The sequence below is a fragment of the Onychomys torridus genome, chromosome 6 (genome assembly GCF_903995425.1).
Source record: "Onychomys torridus chromosome 6, mOncTor1.1, whole genome shotgun sequence".
Lineage (NCBI taxonomy): Eukaryota > Metazoa > Chordata > Mammalia > Rodentia > Cricetidae > Onychomys > Onychomys torridus.
This window is the reverse complement of record NC_050448.1, coordinates 97,883,228-97,905,909: the sequence shown is the minus strand read 5'-3', so window position 1 is coordinate 97,905,909 and position 22,682 is coordinate 97,883,228. Positions and strand designations below refer to the sequence as shown.

General features: G+C 48.4%; 1 protein-coding gene across 3 annotated transcripts in view; it reads right to left on the bottom strand.

Annotated features, from left to right (window-relative positions):
* The window catches only part of Bcar3 (BCAR3 adaptor protein, NSP family member), a 113,948-nt gene that overhangs the window by 27,528 nt on the left and 63,738 nt on the right, over nt 1–22,682 (bottom strand). The window contains exon 1 of one of the 3 annotated variants that reach the window (XM_036191072.1): nt 20,467–20,882. The exons of the other annotated variants lie outside the window; for them this stretch is intronic. Within the exon in view, the coding sequence (XP_036046965.1) occupies nt 20,467–20,550 (84 nt within the window). The 5' untranslated portion in view covers nt 20,551–20,882. Of the gene's footprint in view, nt 1–20,466; nt 20,883–22,682 lie in introns of those variants that run through there. 3 annotated transcript variants of the gene reach the window in all.

Sequence of the window (22,682 nt, the reverse complement as noted above, 5' to 3'; positions counted from 1 at the left end):
TAATCCTCCTGCCTCAGCCTCTCAAATGCTGGGATTACAGGTATATGCCACTATACCCAGTGTGCTGGCTAGCCTTTTTTTAACCAGTTTGACACAAGCTATTGTTATCTGAGAGAAGGGAACTGCAATTGAAAAATAAGCATCTCCATAAGACTGGGCTATAGGCAAGCCTGCAGGGCATTTCCTTAACTAGTGAGAAGGCTATTGTGGGTGGTACCACCTCTGGGCTGGTGGTCCTGGGTTTTACAAGAAAGCAGGCTGAGCAAGCCATGATGAGCAAGCCAGTAAGCAGCACCCCTCCACAGCCTTGCATCAGCTCCTGCCTCCAGGCTCCTGCCCTCTTTGAATTCCTGCCTTGACCTCCCTCAGCAAGGGACTATCACCTGGACGTGTAAGCTGAAATAACCCCTTTCCTCCTCAAGTTACTCTAGTCTTGGTGTTTCATCACAGCAACAGAAACCTTGGCTAAGACACCCAGCTTGAATAACATTTTATTGTTGTTAAATGAAGAACGGGTCCTTTGCCCTAAAGAGCCCGAGAGCAATGTACAGCAATAGCAGTGGAGTTTCTAGGCGGTGACACTGGTCACAGATTGGATTTAGAATCACTCCCGTTTATGCACACACACTAAGTGTGACCCCTCCTGGGTTTGGGGAGCACTCCCTGAATGTTACATAGGAAGGGAAAGGCCAGGTCCCTGGGCTTCCCCAAGTCCCCCAGCTTTCTCTCCAGATGCCTCCTCACACTGCTTAACAATGAAAGATTCCCCCCAAACATTCCCCCGCCAAGCAAAGCAAAATGAGATTTAGGATTAACTGTGTGTGTGGCCTTTCACGGTGCTGGCTAGCAAGATGCGGGTGGATGTCAGGGTGGACCTGCACGTTCCCTCCACTTCCCACCCTCCTCCTCTCTCGTGACCGCAGGACAGGCATTCAAAGGTGGTTCTGTTCATTCAGTTTGTGTGAGACAGAGTCTCACGATGTAACAGACTGGCTTAGAACTCACTACATAACCCAGACTGGCCTCCACATCACAGCAATGCTTTCGATTCTACCTGCGGAGTGCTGGGATTAGAGGTGTGAGCCACCACTATGCCTAGTGAGGGGCATTTGTTGAATGGAATTTATAACAAAGATGAACAAGGCTGGCTGTCTATGACGCCTGTGGGCTGCACACAGCAGTTTGGCACTGGCAGCTCCTGGCATTAATTATGCAAGGCTACATCTGAAGACTCGTGTATAGATGGCAAGTTGTCAACGGACGGCTGGTATTATCTGTCTTCCCTCCTGCTAGACTCTAAGTTTCATGGGGAAGGAACTCACTCTGTCAACCTTTTTCCCACAGCAGGGCCTCAGGCAGGCAGGGCCTGAACACCTCAACAACTCAGTGATGCCACAGGAACAAACATCCCACAATGAGGCTTCCGAGGCTTCTCTCAGTTGTGGGGATTTTTCTCCTCTCCCAAATCCCCTACAGTTTTACTTTACCCGTGCATGCCGCCGACACAAAGGTGACATTCCTCACTGCCTTTTATAGGATGCTGCACGGAAGTCCAGCCAAGAAAGATGGAGTTGCAGAGTTAAAGGGACCTCTGGGTGATGTGGGAGAGCCAGTGCCCCAACAATAGCCTACACTATGCGGGGGAAGCCATCAGTAGGGACAAGAGCACAGAAAGGTGGAACAAAGCTGGGGCACCGATACCCAAGGGGCCCACACACCAACTTGAGGACTCATGGTCCCCAGTTTTCACTGGGAAGGCTCATGAACCCTATGACTTTGGGGGCTCCCCCTCAGGGTGGCTGTACTGAAGCCTAACCTACATTGCGAACCCAATTGCTCTTTAGTCACCCTGACAGGCAGTCTCCCTTAAGCTCTGGGGCTGTACCCCGAGCCCACGCCCAGGTTTGAGCTGAGACAATGGGGAGGTCTCAACGTGTACAGCCAGCTCTACTGTAATCCTGGAGATTTTATCTGCTTGCACCCAAAACGCTATTCCTGTATTGCTACTGTGCTCTCCTCATGGGGCCCCAACATCCAGCCCCCGGTGCCTCTCCCCACCCTTCTCGGCATGGGCTTCCCTGTGACTTTTCCTCTAAAGTACTTTGAGCTCTTACTTGCTACCAAACTATAAATTCAGCTGGCTCTCCTGTGACTTCTGTCCTGACTCCTTAGAGGAAACTCCATAATTACTGCTCCCGGCTTCTGTGCTCACAGACAGGCTGTGACAGCATGCTGCGGGAGACAGGGGTGACAAGTTGGAGGCACCTGGACAGGAGAGGAAAGGGGAGTGTTGACATGGGCCTTCCCTAATAACTGAGATGGAGGCCAGACTTTAAAACTCGGTCATGGACTGCTGTGGGGAACCTGTGTGTGGTATCTCTTGCACTGAAGAAGGGATGTCACGGCTCAGCACTTGGGGCCGCCACATGAGTAAGGGGTGCTTTTGGCGGGAGTGGCTAGCCTCTAAAACTTTCACTTGTTGGAGACAGGGCTTGGCTAGCCTCGAACTCAGCTCCTTGAGATGTACATTCTCCAGCGGCCAGACAGAGAGCAACGGCAAGAACATTCAAGGACCAGTTCTCTCTCACATGTTCATCACACTGCAACGGTGCAAAAGATTTTCTCTCTGGGCTCCACCTCCGTCTATCTACCAAACCTGAACTCCATTCTAGAAGGCAAGTTTGGTTTCCCTGTTTCTCACAGTCTGCTCAGCTATTTTATTTTTATATGCTCTCTGACATTTTCATCTGTGTATACGACACAATGTATCTTCTTGGTCATACCCACCCTTAAGTGTCCCCCTCCAGCTCTCCCCAGGACCCCACTATCACATCCGAGTTTCCCTGCCAACATCCCTATTTATTTACTCACTGAGTCCCCTTGGTGCTGCCCAGACGCACGGGAGCATTGGGTCATGCACTGGGTGGGGCATGAGGAACCCACCAGTGGCCACACTCTCAATGAGAAGTGACTCTCTCCCACAGCAGTCAATAGTTCCTCAGCTAGGGGTACGGCCTTGAGAGCCCCTCCCTCCTCTGTGCTGGAGTGAGAGTATGTGTGTGTGTGTGTGTGTGTGTGTGTGTGTGAGAGAGAGAGAGAGAGAGAGAGAGACAGAGAGAGAGAGAGAGAGAGAAGGGGGGGAGGGGAAGGAGACGGAGGGGGAAAGGGAGGGAGAAGGAGAGGTTTTCTCCGTATAGCCCCAGATGTCCTGCAACTCACTATATAGACCAGGCTGGCCTTGAACTCGAAGCTCTGCCTTCCTCTGCCTCCCGAGTGCTGGGATTAAAGGTGCACCCACCACACCTGGCCCTCCCTGCTTAACTTTGCGCAGGTCTAGTGTAGGTCACCACAGCTGCTGTAGTTCATGTGTACAGTAGCCTGTTATGTCCAGAGGAGAGCACCTCAGAGTGTTCCTCCCATTTTGTCTGCAGGGGAAGGAGGTGGTGGCCTGGTAGGCTCCGACTCTCATAAGCACCAACCACAGTTCTGTAGGGCTCAGTCACCTAAAGAAAGGAAGCTACTCAACTCTGGGTCAAGGGCATTCTGCCCACGAGTCCAGCAGCTTCATTCCAGGAGCCGAAACTATCCACAATCCAATGGGGCAGAGGCAGACAGGACCTGGAGCTTGCCTGATTTTAAGCAGAGTTCCTGACTCCTGTATCAAGGTTACCCTCCACCCCAGACTCAGGTGTAAATTAGCATCCAAGTGCCACCATCAGCACTAGAGTCTGAGCTGAGATGCAGACAGCTGATGTGTGAGCGGATGGACACGGTGTGTGAGACCTACAGTCGTCCAGCTAAACTGAAGACTGGCTAGAAAATTCATAAATCACTATAAATTGATGTCTTTTATGGGGATCTGAATTACTGGCACTTTGTTGTCGCTGTTTGAGACAAGGTTAATGCAGTCCAGGCCAGTCTTGAACTCACTGTTTGTTAAGGGCGGCTTTGAAGTCCTACACCTCTTACCTCTGCCTCCCGAGGGCTGGGATACAGGCATACACCACCACACATGGCTCTGGCACTGGTGTCTTAATAACCCTGATGTTAACAGATGTTACAGCGCAGTATTTAGGAGCTTGGGCCAGTTGGCCACCTCAGTCCAGAGGCCACAGTAATACTGAACAGCTGTGTGGTCTTAGGCAAATGACAATAATTCTTTGTTAGAGCCTTAGGTTCTCTGTCTGCTAAGTGGGGATAATATGTCACATGATGTTAATAGGGACCAAACAAGTGGGTATCTGCAAGGCCTTGGGGTACATGCTGGCGGAGGAATGAGCACTAACGTTAGCTGTCATTGTAAGTATATCCAGATGCTATTAATTTAGGTCTATAAAATAAGCAGACTTCATACTGAAGTCCAGCGCATGAGGCACAGAAAGGCTAGAGTTTGGGAAGGGAGCAGTTAGAGAAAGGACCTGCCTCAAGCTCCTTCGGCCCTCCCGAGAGAGCTCAAAAACAGTTTGCCATGGCCCAGTTCCTCAGCCAGAACTGATACTATGGCTGAGCAAGCCTCTGAAAACCATAACTATCACTCCAACTGTGGAAAGAGGGTGTCTGTAGCCCCCACACCTTACATGTCTGCTCTTGGCGGGCTGGAATAGCCAGAGCCCAGGAAATGTTGCAAAACAGATTTTGGAGGCTCAGAGCCAGCTCCAACAATACGCTGGGAACCTCCATTACTGTGGAAACCCATGTTTCAGCAGCTCTCCAAGGAAGAAAAAGCTATTCTGGCCTGGGAGGAGTTGAGCCCTGGGTCTCCTGCGTGAGCACCAGAGCCAAATTTCAAATCAAGCACAAGAATGGGCCTGGACATGCAGGCAATGAGAGTTCCTAAGCCAGCAGCGGAGGGAGGGCAGGAGGCATCTGCCATAAACCCTCAGAGACTGCTCTAGACACTCATTTGTATGAAGGAGACAGGAGACTCAGAAAAAGACAGCATCTGCATTGTAATTTCTATTTGCTTAAGTCTATCCCTGGAGTAAGGAAAGCTGCCATAGGATTTTACGTTGTACAAATCACGAGGAACTGGTAGTGGCACCCCTCTGGAGGGCCACTTGGGGACCTGATCAAGCATGGGGCTGTGAGCAGGGGATGGAGGATCCAGAGAGGCACATTCTCTGGGAAGACCACACACACACACCAGTCCAACACCACACTCCGGGAACAGCCCAACTGCCTCGCCATATGATCCCCACCTCTCCCCACTCTGCAGCCTGGGTGAGTTACTCCACCTCTTTGTCTTTGGGTTTTCTCCCATGTCAAAATGAGAAACACTGTGGCCTGGAGCTGCTCTCAAGACAGATCCACAGGGTGGGTGAAAGGGAAGGGTTAGAGCATCGGAGCTGCATCTCCAGGACAAAACTGAAAGAGGAGGGCAGGACTACGTTGGGCATCCCAGCCAGGGGAGATGAGTACCTAGCAGAGTACAGTGGCCTAGAGGTGTTGGGGAACACAGGACTGAAACCTTCAAAGTTGTAACAGGGTGTGATGTACACCTGTGTCTCCAGCCTCCTACCTCCAGCCCCATCCCACCCACTCCATCTTCACTCCAGGCGTGTGGTGTGGAGCGTCTTCCCGGCCATCACTGGTCGGCCTGGGAGAGGGCCCCTCATCATTCTGGAAGAAGACAGCTTACTTCACTCTGGTGAAAATGCCAAGAGACTCGTAGCCTGGTAGTTACTTCACCTTCACGGTTGTTTTGTTTTGTTTTTTGTTGTTGTTGTTGGTTTTTTTGTTTTTTTGTTTTTTTCCAGAAGGACCAATGTGGCTGAGAGGATGAAATCAGCACTCAAAGAGAGACAAGGGATGACTGGTGTCCCTGTGACATGCAAGTCCCTAGGCACAAACCCTTATAGCAGGCAGTAAAGTCCCCGGTGACTTAGCCAGTATGAGCTGGGTCACACTGTGACCAAAGTAGATCTAAGTAAGAAAGGCAGGGCAGACGCAGGGGACCTGGCACTGGGGCGCTGAGGGTCAGATCTTCATTCCATGGATGATGTCATTGAAAAGTTCTCCCTGGGAAGGCACAGGTACACAAAGGTGCTTTAGAGGGCCAATCTATTGCCATGGGCAGAAGGCTGAGTGGAGCAGGGCTTGGAGGAGACACAAGGCCAGTGCAGTCACGTCTGAATGTTCAAGTCTCCATTTCCACCCCTTACAGTGAGTGGCAGGCTCTAAGGTCCATACGGATAAACCCACTCATTCCTGGCCACTGGCATCTCCTCTGACCTCATACCCCAATCACCCTCAGAACTACCTTTTGTTAATGAAAATCCCTGATTTGTTTCCCATTTGAGTTCAATTCCTGTTCTGAAACATTTGTAGTAACCACTTCCGATGATTTCTCCACCTCCTGTCCTCAGCCCTAAACCTGCCGCCCGCAGTGACTCAGGTCTCATTATATCAAGAGATTTTTAGTCACAGTTGCACCAGGTTAAGGAGACATGAGATCCTGAATGTCACCCCCTAATTCATGGGTTTCTAATACAAAGTAACCCCTGTCTTAGGGCTCCTGTCCATGAGGGCCAGAGGCCCAGACCCCCATCCTGCCCTGTCCTGTTCTCCACAGAGCTCCACAAGCTGAGCCACAGCCTTGCCATACACTGAACCTGTTGATTTGCTGGGATCAGCTCTGAACTTGTCAGGAGACCCACCTCACGAAAGGGTGATGACCACTGAGGATACCGGCAGAGGACTAAGGATGGGGAAGGTGGGCATGCACAGCCAAGCGGGGGGGGGGGGGGGGGGGTGTCTAAGAGCCCACAAGTTTGCGTAAAGACATTCAGGCTCTTCCTTGGGTCTACAGGTTATTGAGGCCTTAGAGATATTGGACATGTCTCCCAGGGCTCATAGTCACCTACAGATGAAACCCAGCTTCCTCCCATAAGGCCCCCAAATAACCTGCTATTACTATCTTCATGTCGGACCCCTGTTCCATGGCTCCCCAGTACACTGTCCCCCGTGACTCCCCTTTGTTCTTCAGTAGTGTGGATGGAAAGACAGACTGACAAGCCTGGGGCAATGCTGACTGTGCATGCTGGCTGGAGTCCAGGAGGGGGGCTGGGGAGCAGCCAGAGGGGAGCTAGACAAGGCGCAGGAAGGACTTGAAGCTTAAGCTAATTAGCTAAGGTGGCGGAGTCCACTCAAAGACTGTAAGCAGCAGTATGGAAGGCCCCCAGGACATTAATCCTGACGGAATATGGCGGGCCAGGCCTCTTTTGCCTTTGGGTCCGAGAGGCTACTAGCCCAGAGCCTCACACACAGCTGAGCCCAAGCAGGCACTTTCTGACAGACACAGGAATGGTGCTCATCTGCTCACCTTCCTCGGGGTAGCTTTTCTGTCACTGAGTATGGAGAGTCTGTAGGCCAGTCAAAGAGGAGTGACCTTAGGCATGGGAACTTTTTTTCTGGCACCCAGGAGTGAGAATTCTCACCTCATAGAACAACCTAATATGCACAGAGAACCCAGTTCCGGAGGAGGCACAGGCAGACACTTGTTTGAACCCATGTAGAACCAGAAACTTCTTTCAAAGATGATTCTTAGCAACAGACATGAAAAGTTTCTTTTTACCAAAAAATTAGAACAGAATCTATGAATAAAATCCACCAGGAAGTTTTAGTGATCTGTCCTGAAGAAATTATAAAAATATATTTCAATTACATTGATAGATTGTTTGATTGACTGAGGGGGGAGGGATCAGAGGATAATTTGGTCTCTCCCTCTCACCATGTGGGTTCTGGAGATCAAATTCAAGTTGTTAGGCTTGGCAGCAAGCGCCTTTACCCATTGAGACATCTCTCTGGCCTCTGAGAAATTAGTTCTAATGGAATTAAAAAATAAAAACCAGCTGTTAGACAATTTAATCTCTATTTAGACACAACTTTGTTTAGTCTGTTTGTTCAAGTTCAAAGCCAGCAATTCTTGGGATCTGGGGAGGGGTCAGTAAATGTTCTGTCTAGGCAAACAAAGCTGGTCCCTTATAAGAAGCCATCCTTGGTGATCAGCACCCTGACTCACAGATTTCAACCTTTATATATATATATACACATACATATATATATATATATATATATATATATATATGTATGTATGTATGTATGTATGTATGTATGTATGTATATATATATCCAGTTGGCCCCAGGTGACCCATCAGGCCACAGACACAAAGATGGCAAAGCCTCACACAGAGTGTAAGAAAGTTTCGAGATGTGTGCAAAGCTGAGAGAGCTCCTTGTATAAAATATACCTTGAACATTTAGTTGGAAACAAAACCAGAAAATCTTACTGAATTTTCACAAAGAAGGTAAATTTTTGGTCATCCATTCATTTTATGATCCAGGCTGGAAATTAAATGACTAGACACGAAGAAGAAACTTCATGCAGGAAGAGAGGGGAAGGAGAGGTGGGGAGAGAGGAGAAGACAGAGAACACCAAAGCCGGCAGGCGTCTGGGGTTTTCTGTTCTGCTTCAGAATATCTGGCCACTATACCCAGGATGCCATTAGGGAGCTCACACAAAAGCTTCCTTTCTTCAGCCTTGGAACAGTTTATTAGATTAAGGGAGACATCAACAACAGTGCAGGCCTCCTATCCAGTTGTACCAAACAACTCCGTAGGCCAGGTTTTTTAAAGAAATTTTACCCAGAAAGTATGCTCACGAATTTATAAGTCTGACTGGACTTCTAGCTCATCACGCAAACTGGTCTAATTTCTAAGTGAAATCTGTCCTCCCTGGAACTCAGGCAGGGATCCTGTGGCATGGTGGATGCTGTGCTGGCCACCCAGGCTGGTGCAGGGATTCAAAATGACAAACTCCCATCTCAGATTCTCTGAACTCTGACAAGACCCATTGTAACATGAAAAAAACATCACTATCCCTGATCAATGTCTTAAACATATGGAAAAGAGTTAAACCCTCCACAAACATGTGTCTTGGATAGCCAACCCACAAATCACTCTGAAATGGGCCGCCTTTGTGATCATCTTGCAAGAACCCCACCTTTTAAACATCCTGTTCCTTGTAGAATTCAGAAACCCAGCTCTTTAGAACCCTGTCTTTTGTTGAATTTCAAACCGGCCAAATTTAAAGCCAAATTCCAAAGTAGACACATAAACGACTTAGTTGTGAGCCTAGCTTCTAACAGCTGAGCCATCTCTCCAGCCCCATAAATGACTTTTAAAGACCCAGATGGTCTTTTACAATCAAAACTCTGCCTGAATGGATCATAAACTACCCCCAAACAAATACATCTCAACTACTTGCATAACCCTTAACTCTGCCCACAGCCCAAAGAGATCTAGTTCTCTATAGATTTCAGGACCAGCAACTTTTAGTTCAAGCCCTTGGACATATCAATCTGAAGTTGAACAGAAAGAATGAGAGCGTGTGACCAGGTGTATTTGCGACAGTATATCAGTTTTGTTTCACCTCCTGTGGTCACCAGCTGCCTTTGTGGCTTACCTAAAAATACTTTACTGTATCTCAGCAAGGGAGTGCTCCAGCCAATGCTCAGAGGGGAAGTATATCACTGACCCTGATGACTTGAGTTTGACCCCTAAGCAAAGGGTAGAAGGGGAGAACTCTTACCCCCGAGGTGTCCTCTCACCTCCACACATGTACCATGGCATGTGCATGCCTACCCCACCTTCCTAAAGAAGTAGAAATCCAAAGATAAATCATGGAAGCTATGAATTCCCTGCTCCCATTTTTAAACTAGGTGCGCATGACCCTCTTCAGGCTAAGAGAAGTTTCTTTCGTTCATCATGGTGATCAAAATGCCAAAGGTTTTACTTAAATCAACAATTAACTCTGGAAAGAAAAATCCAAAGAGGAAAACAAAAAAAAAAACAACAAATTCAAAATTTACAATCCTACTTAGTACAGAAAGCCTCAGGAGCATCCCTGCCTCTTCTAGCCCAATGGGCACATGCTGGCTTGGCCAATGGTTCCAGATGTGGGCAGTTGTACTGAAGCATGTGCTGGTCATGGGGCCAGGGGAAAGTTGTCTACTGTTTGTAGCCATTGCCAGGCAAATGGCAATGAAGGGTCTTAAGGAAAGGGTGCCTTATTGTAAGTCACCAAGGGCACCCTAGGAGCATATCCCTGTGGCCCTGTTAGCCTGTGGGTGCTGAGCACTTAGTGATGAGCACCTCTGGCCTTACCTAGGCCCCCTGCTTTTGAGCCTTTCTTCCGATCCTCCCTCGATAGCTCTGTAATACCTTCCTAACTCGTCACCCTGCTGGCTCTGAGTCTGCAGAAACAAACAGGAGGTCACTTTAAATCAGTTTGACAGTCTTTGGCCCAACTGCCTTTACCTAAACCCAGGCCCCAGAGTGAGCCTGCTGGTTCTGCCCTCGCCCTGCCTGGATTCGAGAAAGGCACAAATGGCATGGTAGAAGGACACCATGCCTGGGAGTGGCCACTGTCTCTTTGAGGAGACAAGGCATTTGAAAACTGGCCAGTGGTACTGTAGAGGCCCCGGAGTCTCTGTTTTATGAGATCAGTGGAGGTTTTGGGCCTCTTCTGAGAAAGGGATCAGTTGGGAAGAAATTCTAAAAACCTCAGCAAGTTTTCACGACCTGTTTTCTAATATGCTGCTAATGTTTAAGTACCTGGACGACATTACTTGCTCCTCCGAATCCTTGAAGAATTTCATCATCTTGGACAGATTCTGCAGACGGGCTCTCACCATTTCCCCATTTTGTAATTCAACCTATGCAATTTATCACCCCGTGGAGCAGATTCCCACTCCAGTACCATTAAAAACTGATTTGCAATTTTCAGTTAAATGAAGATGCTGTACATGGTTTTCCCTTTGGCAGACGAACGGTGATTACAAGGCCCATCAGATGCTCTTGCAGACAGGAAAACCGTCAGAACCCCCAGAGAGCCCAAGTCCAAGAGATTATTCATTACCCAAACTTATCAAACCCTTATCAAAGAGGCTCAGACACCATGAATGGAACCAAGAAGAGGCCCTCTTCAGAGCTCTCTGCTTGTCAAGGTTCCGAGAAACACTCATTAAAATTCTCCTGCTCCCGTGTGCGGACTAAAGAGACTAATTTAATTGCAATTTTTGTGGATTGGCGTTTTGAAGTAGAGCACCCTGCAAGCAGGAACTTAATCCTACATCCAAACTAATTACATTAGCGTCACTCTGAAGGGAGCCCATGGCTCCCTTTGATGCTAGACTGCCTCTGCCTTTCATCCGCACTCATCCTCTGGGCAAGGTCTCCTCTATGCATTCCCACCCTGCAGGATCAGGAAGCTATTGCTTTTGCTGCTCAGTTTTATTTTGATGAAACATCAAGGGACTGAACAGACTTTTTTTTTTCCCCAAACGTAAAAAGACTGATTTTGGACTGAAGACTGAAGCAGCTAAGCTTTAGAAAATGTAGCAACCCCAAAGGAGACAAACACAGCTTATTTCTTCTAAGCACTGGAAAAGCTGCTCACAATTATCTGCTCTAAGATTTCCTTCCACCTTGGCCCCTAAAGGCATGCCAAAGCGTGGCTTACTTTTGACAAAGTGTTATTTACCCTTGGCTACTCAGAGCTCAGCTCCAAGGTGGTGGTGTCTCTCCTTTGTGAACCAATAAACTAAGAGATTTTCAATAGGCCATTTGTTAGCACACTGCTCTGCTCCAGCCTGGGTGGGGACCTTCTATCTACATCAAATTTAGATGATGGTTTCAGGAGCAGCCTCAAGTGGAGTCAATACCTGAATCACTCTGTGAGGCAGCTCTGCGTTCTGATTCCCATGGAGAAATCCAGAGTAACAGCCACATTTATGGTCAAAGGTCATTTGGTTACACTTAATTATTTAATGGGCTGATGACATGATGGGCTTGAAATAAAAGCTGAGTACTAGCTTGGCCTACAAAACCCCTCTAAATCAGTTTGGTCCCTTTCACTATGTCCTCAAGAGACTCCCATAATACTTTTCTCTCATACAGGGTTGACATGTGTGCTGAAAGACAGCATAAGTGAGACATCAATCACTGTTCAGTGTGATTTGCATTCAGAAACAGCAGTGTTTAGTAAAGGTCTACAGAGAATGAAAACAGACTGTGGGGTTGAGGTGGGCCATGGCAAGAGGGTTTGAAGACCAGATGACCAGAATTCACAGTTCAAAGATCTGAGCCAGAATTTTTGATCACTGGTAATTTAACCTCATTGATTTAACATCTTACTGTAAATTATAAATGAGTTGCAACATAGCTTTTAACCAAAATAGATGTCCTATTTGCCCTTCAATAAGGAATGTCAGAAAATCAAAATCAACTTAATTCTAACACCATCCTTTTCTTAATTCATCTTGAATGGATGGAGTTTTGATGAATCAATGAAATGTATCACAGTTGAAAGGCACTGGGAGATGTAATTAGAAGCAAAGCTGAGATGTGCCAACACACAGAGAGGAAAAAGGAAAAGATAGTCTTCTAGTGTGGGATATGAAATAAACGACTTTCAAATTGTCTCTCCAAAATAGAACCATGTCTTAGAACTCCAAACTGGGATAGAACTTAACATGGCAGTACTGAGTACATGGAAGCCTTTCAGTAGAACCAAACTACTCGTCACAAGATGGGTTTAGGCTCAGAATCAACTCCACTACTTTCACTGTAGAACTCACTGATCACTTCAAAGGTATATTTCCCAGAGGAGATCATGCCACTTGACACCCACCAATCTTGTTTAATGAGCTATTTTAAAGATATAACACCACACTCAGTTTTGTGAAAAGAAACAGAGACCTGAGATTTTCACTTGGACAAGACACTCAATACAACGCACCTAAGATCACACAGTGCCTGGGAGCTAATAGCTAATGGGAGTCTTTGTACATCACAAGAGGAAGTATGACTGGTGCCTCGTGTTTCATGGTTTGATCAGACTTAATGAAATGAGGGTTGCCTGACACCAAGAATGAAAGTCATCCAGAATATCTACAGAGAATACAACTGGAAATGCTTAGCCTGTACAGAAGAACACTTAGGGGCCCCTGAGGGCTGCTTAAAATTCATGAGGCTAGTTTGTCCCAAGATAACAGGTCAGATATTCTGGATTCAATGTCCCAGAGAAATGGATCCAGAATTTCTCTTTTCCTTATTTCTAGGTATCCATTTACACCAGCTCATGCAGCCTTGGAATAGACCTGCTCACAGTCTGGAGTGGAATATGTGCATCTGACAGCTAGAATTCCCTCCTGACCAGAACTAGGAATATGTTGAAGCTGCAGAGATTTCTGAGTCAAGTAAGATGGGACCCTGTAGAATCTAGCACTTAGATTTGTTCAAATTTGGGAATGCACCACCCCCTCTGGAAATAACAACGTTCTGTGAAGGCTTAAGAGACCAGTTGGGAAGTTAGTGAGGTAATCTGGCAAGAGATAATGAGGCCTGAATTAACACAGTGGTGGAGGAAACAGAAGGGAAGAAACCAAGGAGAGCTATGTTTAGGTGCTACTGTGAAGTCTTGGTGATTGATTACATGAGGAAAGTGAATAAGGGAAGATGTATAAGTGTCCCGAAAGGATGCATGAGTCACCAACCGCCAATACAGAAACACAAGAGTGAGGTAAACAGGCTTTTGGAAGAAGGTGTAGAGTCTGGGGTGTTGGTGTGGTATCTGAATGAGGTTGTTCATCGGGCTGTGGGGCACTGTGGAGACAGGTTGACCAGACACACAACATGGGACCCTCCATGGATTAGAAGAGCCTAGCTCAGCTCCCACCTCAGAGATAGAATCTAGCAGGAGAAGAAAGCTGGGGATATTGGTTTTGAAGAGGCATACTAGAAAGAAACCCAAGTGGACAGTGTGCACCCAGCTAAGAAATACCCAGGAGATCAAGGAGGGTACAGACTCTTGGAGGTTGGAAGAGCAATTCCTGGAAAACATAATTGTCAATGTCAAGTGCAACAGGGAGTTCCAATCGATCAGTTAGACAGCACCCACTGGACTTGATCATGTGCAGGTCATTGGGAAAGGGGGCTGAGAGGACATATGAGGAAGTAGAGATGGCTTTTAGAATGGGGGAGACCAGAAAATGTTTCTAAGCTAAGAGAGAATATTGGAGGAAATGCTAAAGTGTCCCACAGAGAGGAGGGACCAAGGTCAGGGGGCTCTAAAGGAGCATAGGTGACGGACAGGCCTGGGTCAACACAGGGGACTTGACCCTCACAAGCTGCAGGAATAAACTGAGGACATGGAAAAGAGCTGGAGTTGAGGGAACAGTGTGGTGGAGGGGGAAGGCCGAAGAGACCCTGCTGGGTGGCCCTGATGGCTACTTCTGAGAAAGAAACCATATATCGGTGTCTATCTAGGACAACAGGAACACAGGCATGAACTGAGCAAGGACACAGAACGGATGGAGCCTGGAGGAGTCTGTGCTGGGAGAGATGCTGTTGATGTCCCACACACTCAGCCTCTACTCAGGACACCCATCAGATCTTCACCGAGCTCCTCATCCCCGCTGTTCAGTGGGGGGTGTCCTTCCTCTGCCCAGCACATAAGCCTGTGTGCTCCACCATCCCCCCACTTTTCTTCACTCTCCCCCATCTGATCTCCCTTTCACTCAAAGTTCTAGACTGATTTTTTTTTTTTCTGCCTCACACACACGGTCCCCTACTGTTACCTCTTCTGGGAAGTTCTCTGGCCAGAGCTGGCACTAAAAGCCTCTAGGATGTCACAATAAGCTGTGTTGGGCTGTCTGCCTTCCTTCTTCCTTCCTTCATAACTGTCATAGGTATGGAGAGAACTGGCTGTGGAGCCATGTCCCGGCAGCCATGGAGGGCTCCTTCCAGGTGGGAAGCCAAGCCTGTTTCCCTAGTACACTCGAGGTCTCCTAAGCCTTCACAGAACCTTGTCATTTCCACAGGGGGCGGCGCATTCCCAAATTTGAACAAATCTGAGTGCTAGATTCTACAGGGTCCCATCTTACTTGACTCAAAAATCTCTGCAGCTTCAACATATCCCTAGTTCTTCTGGTCAGGAGGGAATTCTAGCTGTCAGATGCACATACCCACTCCAGACTGTGAGCAGGTCTATTCTGAGCCTACATGAGCTGGTGTATATGGACACGCAGTGGAGAGCGTGGAGCTGGGAGGTGCAGCTGAGCCTTCTAACAGTTCCACCAGTCCTTCAGGGAGAAGCCCGGATTTGGGGGAGTCATTCCTTTACATGTAACCATCTTTATAAAAGTATACATGTATCTATAGTAGAAACCAGGGAAAGCTCTTAGCCACAAAAATTAACACACTGATGATAGGTTTCGGGAGCTAGACAGAAAGTCGGCACATTCTCGTGACCAGAGCCAGAGAGCAACAGCAGCTCCCGGGGCTATGACAGTTGACGACAGAGGTGCCACTGTGGCATCCAACCCCATGACACACTCCTTTCCTCTCTAGCCAGAACATCCAAATGACCTGTCAGTTAAAATGCACTGGGCCATCCTCAGCAATGGCTTTAACCCTAGTAGCAGGGCCTGGGGATCTGCTGTGTCCTGGTGACCTCTTACCCTGGCCACAGCAGAGAGGCCTCTCCACTGTTCTAACCTTAATCTTCCCCACTTCTGCTGAAAGTTCTAGGATGTTCTTTCTCTGTGCACGCATGCGCGCACACACACACACAACCTTCAACCTCTCCAGCGTCATCACAGTGTTTAGCTCAGTTGGTGCTGAATCCCCAGACAGATTTTCCCAGGGTCCCAACCCTGTCCCTGATTCCCTTCTGGTTTCTCCAGTGAAAAAAAGTCCTCAGTGGGGATCCAAGCTCTGAGGTTGGCTGGGAAACACTGGGACACGGCCTCTGTCAGCCATGTCCTGACACTGAGGCCAGATCCCCAGAGCTCCCAGATGCCAATGGCATGTACTTGATGGTCTCTTCTTACAAAGAAGCTATGCTGGGCTTTTTAGTGTAAGGCCTGGAGGCAGAAATGAGCAACTAGCACCCACCAGGAGGAAAGAGGCTGAGTCACTTGGAAAGACTCTTCATCATAGCTTTTTCCACCTTTTACAGTTTGTGCTGACAAGGCGTCTGCACCAGTACAAAGGCAATGGGGTCCCTGACATTGCCATAATGTCTCACTCTCACTCAGGCTACCCAGGTAACATAGACCAAAGGATCAGCCGCGGGGAGCGGGGGTGGGGGGTCGGGGATGGGGTGGGGGGAGGGGGTGGGGTGGGGGGTCGGGGAGTGGGAGTGGGGGGTTGGGGGGGGGGGGGGGGGGAGGAGCGAGGCTGTCACTCCTCAGTCTTCCTTCACAGGAGGAAGGCAGTTTCAAAGGAAACCAGGGACCTGACACTCCATGGATGGCCAGTGTGATATCCTGGGCTAAAATGTGGATTCAGTAGGCTTCAAGTCTCCCCGCAGGGGGAAGAAAAGAGAATGTCAACCCAAATGAAACATCCTAGCACACTTCAGGATCTTTTCACTATACGGCGCCACTTCATGACTGCAAAGATGGCTCAGTCCCAGTGTGGGGAAGTCTACACTCGCAACTCCACCTGACTCTGGCAGCTCATGGCAAGACCACTGGACTGGACTTAATGGTCTTCCGGGGCCACTTCTCCGTGTAGTCTCTATACCCCACCTTTCTGTCTCTACTGTTTGGGGCAAGAAGCATTCAACACTTGCATGGTGGTTCTGTCTCTTAGATTTCTCCAATACAATCACACTGCTCTTCCTTATGCCCAGATGCTAGTACAGTGCTGAGTTTCAAAGCTAGTGCTGTATCTATCTGTCTGTCTGTCTACGTGTGTGTGTGTGTGTGTGTGTGTGTGTGTGTGTGTCTCCCACAAGCAAAAACATCAGTCATCAGAGACAAAGGGGCCAGAAGTAAAGGGATCCCATTGCTAGCCTCTAAAATGAAGTCTTCCATACTTTCTTAACCCAAAGTCCTTCTTCAGCTCCTTAAAGGACACAGTGTGCTCTCTGCCACTGGCTGCCCCACTGCCCACATCTAACTCTCATGTGACTTTCGTAGATACCCCTCCCTCAACCCAGAATGCCATTTCCTCTCTCACGACACCCTCTACTAACTCTTGTAGGCTGAGCAGAGACCTGTTTCCCCAGGGGGGTCCTCCACTGCTGCAGCTTGCTCCAGCACAGACTACATCAGTTACCCTCTGCTGGGGAGCCAAGGTGCCTTCTACCAAATCTCTGACAAATGAGGCTTCCTTTCCGCCTGTTAGTAAACACCTGTCCAGTATAGCAGCAGATCTCTCCAAATGGACCCAGACCATCCTCTGAGTAGAGACTGGGTCCTAACTACTCAGGACCAAAGCAGCTGGCAAAGGCCAGACACACAAAGGCACGACAATCGATTACTGTTTCCTGAACTACGGATGTAAGTGGGATGAAATCTGCCTCTCCTGTTAGTGAACTCCTGGCGGGCAGGGATGGAGCGTCTTCACTCTCACTACTTTTTCCTGCCATGTTATGAACAGAGCCTTTCTGTGAGCTTTCTGCTCTGACTAGGCCTGGACTCAGAGCTTCTGCTAACACCATGTACCCCTTGGAGCCATGGAGCCTGCAGCTCACCCAGACTGGAGTGTCTCCTCCTCCAACCCATCCTCTTCTTTATCCTTCTAAATCCCGAGTCACTGAAAATCATGTTTTTAAGAAGTATCTCCTCTAAACACATGCATTGCACACATGCAATATCCTCCTTGAAATATTTTCTAAAAACAAAGGCTCACACTGCCCTTTCCCAACTGCAACGCAAAATGAAGTATTAATATACACGACAGCATTGCAGAAAGACTGCTAAGTTCAAGGCGGGAACATCCGGCTCCCCTTCCTGGTGCCCCACAGATTGATTGTGGACAGGCTGTTTCCAAGGCTCAGCTTCTCCTCTATGGAAAAGGTAAAATATTACCCTGCCCAGTTTACAGAACTTGTTCTGAGGAAACAACCCATGGAAAATGAAGCCATTGGAAAGCCTGCTGGAAGGATCCAAATGATGCCATGGTCTAGCATTCTGGTGGCAAGTCCTTTGAAGTCGGGAATTATACCTCAATTGTCCTTTATTACTTTACTTCTATTTCCAGGCTCACCCACTTACAAGATGTTTGCACATGGACAGGGTTCTGTTCAACATTCAAGGACTTGTGGATCTGAGTGTGCCTTGTTGGTATCATGGATCTGGAATCTCTTTGTTACCAGCTTCCTCCCACTGGATGGGCTTAAGCAAAAGACTTTCTTTTTCATGCAGAGTGAAGATTCCCTTTTCGGAAATGGGTGCCAACTGCACCACTTTGGGATGTGAGAGTTGTGATACTCAGCCTGGCTGGAACATCTTTCTTCTCTTCTTGATGAGGGCCAGCAATATACATTCAACACTGATCATTCTCCCTGCTTTGGCCTCCCACACCATTCCTTCCCAGGGTTTTTGTATACAAAAAGGAGGCTCCTAACTACATGCTAAATTCTGTAAGACCTCTGCAAATAAGATCTTATTCCCAGAGTGCAATTGTGTGACTTGTCTCCTATGCAACCAAGGAACTTTCATATTTTTAGTTTTCTTCCCATACAACCAACACTATTAATAACACCCTGCTTTCTCCTGAGATGATATGGATTAGACCAAATGGAAAGTTACCATGGCTACCGCAGTGTTATTTTTGGGTAGGAGACAGTCACACCAAGGGAAGTAGCATTCATGGTCAAACTGGAGCAGCGTTTCCGCCTTGTTATCAGGCAATCAATCCCAACTTAATTTTGAAATTCTAATTGCAACAGAAACTAATTATGAGCAGCATGACCTGAACCCCCTAATTAAAATGGGAGTCAATAAAATGATTCTCTATTATCGTTGGGGCAACACTGGCACCGTGAAGAAGTAAGTACAAGCAGATTTCCTTCCCAGGTAACAAGCTAAGCAAAACAAAACAGGGAAACTCATCTGGAGGGTTCTGTAGGACGCTACAGTGACTGACATGTGAGTGGGTCAGTGCCTTTCTTCATGTTATAAAAGCATCAACATAACTGGGTAGGATGGGAAACCTGGGCAGAAAGGAAGTCATTTCTACTAAGAGGAACCCACCAGGATAGATCATGGCAGGGAGGTCAAGAAAGAATAAACAGAAGGACAGATGATCCGAGTTAACCCACTATGTAGCCCCTTCTGTGTTGGCCTTGGGGACATCCCAACGGCTCACCACTGAGACCCAGACATTTATGAGTTTATTCTTCATATACCAAATGCTGAGCTCATCTGAATTAACAGCAGTTGGCTCACGGATGGGCTTCTATTCGAGGGAGAACATACTGCCAATCCCTGAAGTGCATGAGTCCCTTTGGGACCTCCCAGTCTATCTTTGACAACTCAAAAATATTGCTGATGGAATGACATCATCTACCCCATTCCAGAACAATCCATATTTAGGTCTAAAATCACAGCACCCTGCTGGGCTCTGGGATAACACAGAAGCTCTGTAGTAAGTCAGGGAGGAACGCGTTCAACCCACACCTTAGTGTTCTCCTCAAAAGTTCTTGACAGAGAGGCACAGAATGAACTTGCAGAGTAGCTGAAGGGAAATTCCGAACACCCCAACCAGCAGAGGCAGAGGATGCCTATACCCTTCTTATCCACTGTACACTTTGCTATAGCTGGGTCTTTCCCCCTGTGGCAAGCAGGCCACTTTCCCAAGGTTTGGTTTTTGTGTAGCAAGGAAGGAACAGAGGGCTATAGCCTCACTGTGGCTGCTCAGTCCCTTGGGAGACGCAGCTGTGCTTTGGGGTGGGAAGGATTCCTTGAGAGCTTTCAGCCTCCAATTTCCCAGGAATAGTTGAGGTCTGCAGTTATTCTGGGGCTGGTGGGAGTCTTCTCAAGGCTGACAAATCTCAAGACTGGCGAAAGCCTATGTTTATATTAATCCTTAGTCCATCACAGGCAGGCAACACAGAACACAGACCTCAGTTTAAATTGGTCAAGACCCCCACATAGTTATTGACATGTTATGCAAAAGCCTCTGACACGGGTGTCTAGTCACAAAGGTTCAAATGCAAGTGGTAAAGAGAAACCCATTTCTGAACCCTGAAATGTTTGGGGAGCTGGCTGCAGATAATTTGTGGTTTCTGTCCATTATATACATTGTGGGCGTATAATGGACCAGGAGGTTAAACAGAGCAAGGGGACTCAGCTGCCTCACACTCATTCTGAACACAGGAAAAGAGACAAAGAGAAAGAGGGAAAAAACAGCTTCGTCATATTTGGTTACTCTGGCATACAATTTCAACCCAGGGAGCCTGAAAGTGTCACGAACAACAGAGTTTTGTCCCAAACACGGACAGGGAGCCCCATTCTCTACGATCCTTTTGACTTTCTTGGTGGGGAGACGGCCAAGGCCTCAGGAAGATCCTCCGGACCAGATGGATTTTGCAAAATGCAGACTTCCTCTAGTGCCTTCTAGAAACCCCAAAAGGATTTAGAGATGCGCACATCCCCAGGCCACACCTACCTTGACTCCGAGGAAGGACTTTCGGTGATAGAAGCAGCATAGGGCTGCAGAGAGGGCGTGGAAAGCGTTGCATTCTTTAGGCATCTTGTCTTCGGTCCCAGACGCCACACACCTTCATTCAAGTTAAAAGGAAGGGCGCATCGGATGGTGGGTCCCCAGCTCTGCGGCTCCTGTCCACAGCCAGCAGCCAAGGGAGTGAGTGAGTCGGCTCCTTCTCCCAGGCCAGTCTGTGACTTTTCCCCTCGGCTAAAGCCAATACGATCCACTCGCTCAATTCTGGCCGGCTTGTGTCCAGCCTGCCATGCACACGGTGCCAGAAATTCTCATGTGACCAGACTTGATGAAATTCTAACCCTCTTAGAAGAGGGCTTGGGCTTGGGCTTTTAGCTGTCCCCTAATTCAGAGGCCAGGCAGAAATCGTTATACCCGCCCCCCTCCGGGCAGCCTTCCCTTCCCAGGGCTGGAACACACCACAGCAATCTGCTCCTAGAGGCTTTGTTTGCTTCTCACCCCAGCACTTAGGGCTTTTTTAGAAGCAGGGCAACTTGTCCACATCACACCATCCTAGTGCGAGACAGAGGTTCCTTTCAGGAAAGGTGGCCCGCAAGTGATCAGGTTGTGGCTTTCCCTGAGAGGAATCTGAGAAGCTCTCAGAAACCAGGCAGGATCCAGGTCTCCATGCCCACCTCCAGGGCTGTTTATTTTTAATTAGGATGCTCCTGGCAGTCGGTTTGCAGCTGATAACACTGGTGCAGTCATCATTATTAGCAAAGCACTATTGCCTTTTGGTGTTTAATTAGCAACTCTGTCAGCAAATACCCGGAAGGGCCTATGCCCTTCCCACCTGGTTGTGCAGCAAGGCAGGACTGAGTGCAGGGGACGGGGACTGAGTACTCCCTCCTGAGCCAGCTGTTTGCTCCCCGCCCCCTTTAAGTCCTCCACTTTAATTACCCATCTTCACTTAATTGCCTTCCCTGCCTAACCTTTCAGCACACAAGCCATGCATTCACCACCACTAAGGAGGGTCCTTCTAGAAGACTAAGGAGAGAGGCCTAGCAAGAGCCTCCGAGCCCTTGAGGGGACAGCAGTGGGTTGATTCCCTCTTTCTTGAGGGGACAGCAGCAGTAGATCCCTCTTTCTTGAGGGGACAGCAGCAGTGGATCCCCTCTTTCTTGAGGGGACAGCAGTAGATCCCCTCTTTCTTGAGGGGACAGCAGCAGTGGATTCCCTCTTTCTTGAGGGGACAGCAGTGGATTCCCTCTTTCTTGAGGGGACAGCAGCAGTGAATTCCCTCTTTCTTGAGGGGACAGCAGTAGATCCCCTCTTTCTTGAGGGGACAGCAGTGAATTCCCTCTTTCTTGAGGGGACAGCAGCAGTGGATTCCCTCTTTCTTGAGGGGACAGCAGTGGATCCCCTCTTTCTTGAGGGGACAGCAGTAGATCCCTCTTTCTTGAGGGGACAGCAGTGGATTCCCTCTTTCTTGAGGGGACAGCAGTAGATCCCCTCTTTCTTGAGGGGACAGCAGCAGTAGATTCCCTCTTTCTTGAGGGGACAGCAGTGGATCCCCTCTTTCTTGAGGGGACAGCAGTAGATCCCTCTTTCTTGAGGGGACAGCAGCAGTGGATCCCCTCTTTCTTGAGGGGACAGCAGTAGATCCCCTCTTTCTTGAGGGGACAGCAGCAGTGGATTCCCTCTTTCTTGAGGGGACAGCAGTGGATTCCCTCTTTCTTGAGAGGACAGCAGCAGTGAATTCCCTCTTTCTTGAGGGGACAGCAGTAGATCCCCTCTTTCTTGAGGGGACAGCAGTGGATTCCCTCTTTCTTGAGAGGACAGCAGCAGTGGATTCCCTCTTTCTTGAGGGGACAGCAGTGGATCCCCTCTTTCTTGAGGGGACAGCAGTAGATCCCTCTTTCTTGAGGGGACAGCAGTGGATTCCCTCTTTCTTGAGGGGACAGCAGTAGATCCCCTCTTTCTTGAGGGGACAGCAGCAGTAGATTCCCTCTTTCTTGAGGGGACAGCAGTGGATCCCCTCTTTCTTGAGGGGACAGCAGTAGATCCCTCTTTCTTGAGGGGACAGCAGCAGTGGATCCCCTCTTTCTTGAGGGGACAGCAGCAGTGGATTCCCAGTCACAGTGGCTGCTCAGCTCTTCTGCTATGCTTTGCGTTTGTTTTGTTTTAAGATCAAACCCAGGTTTTGGCCCACAGCTCCTCTCCTC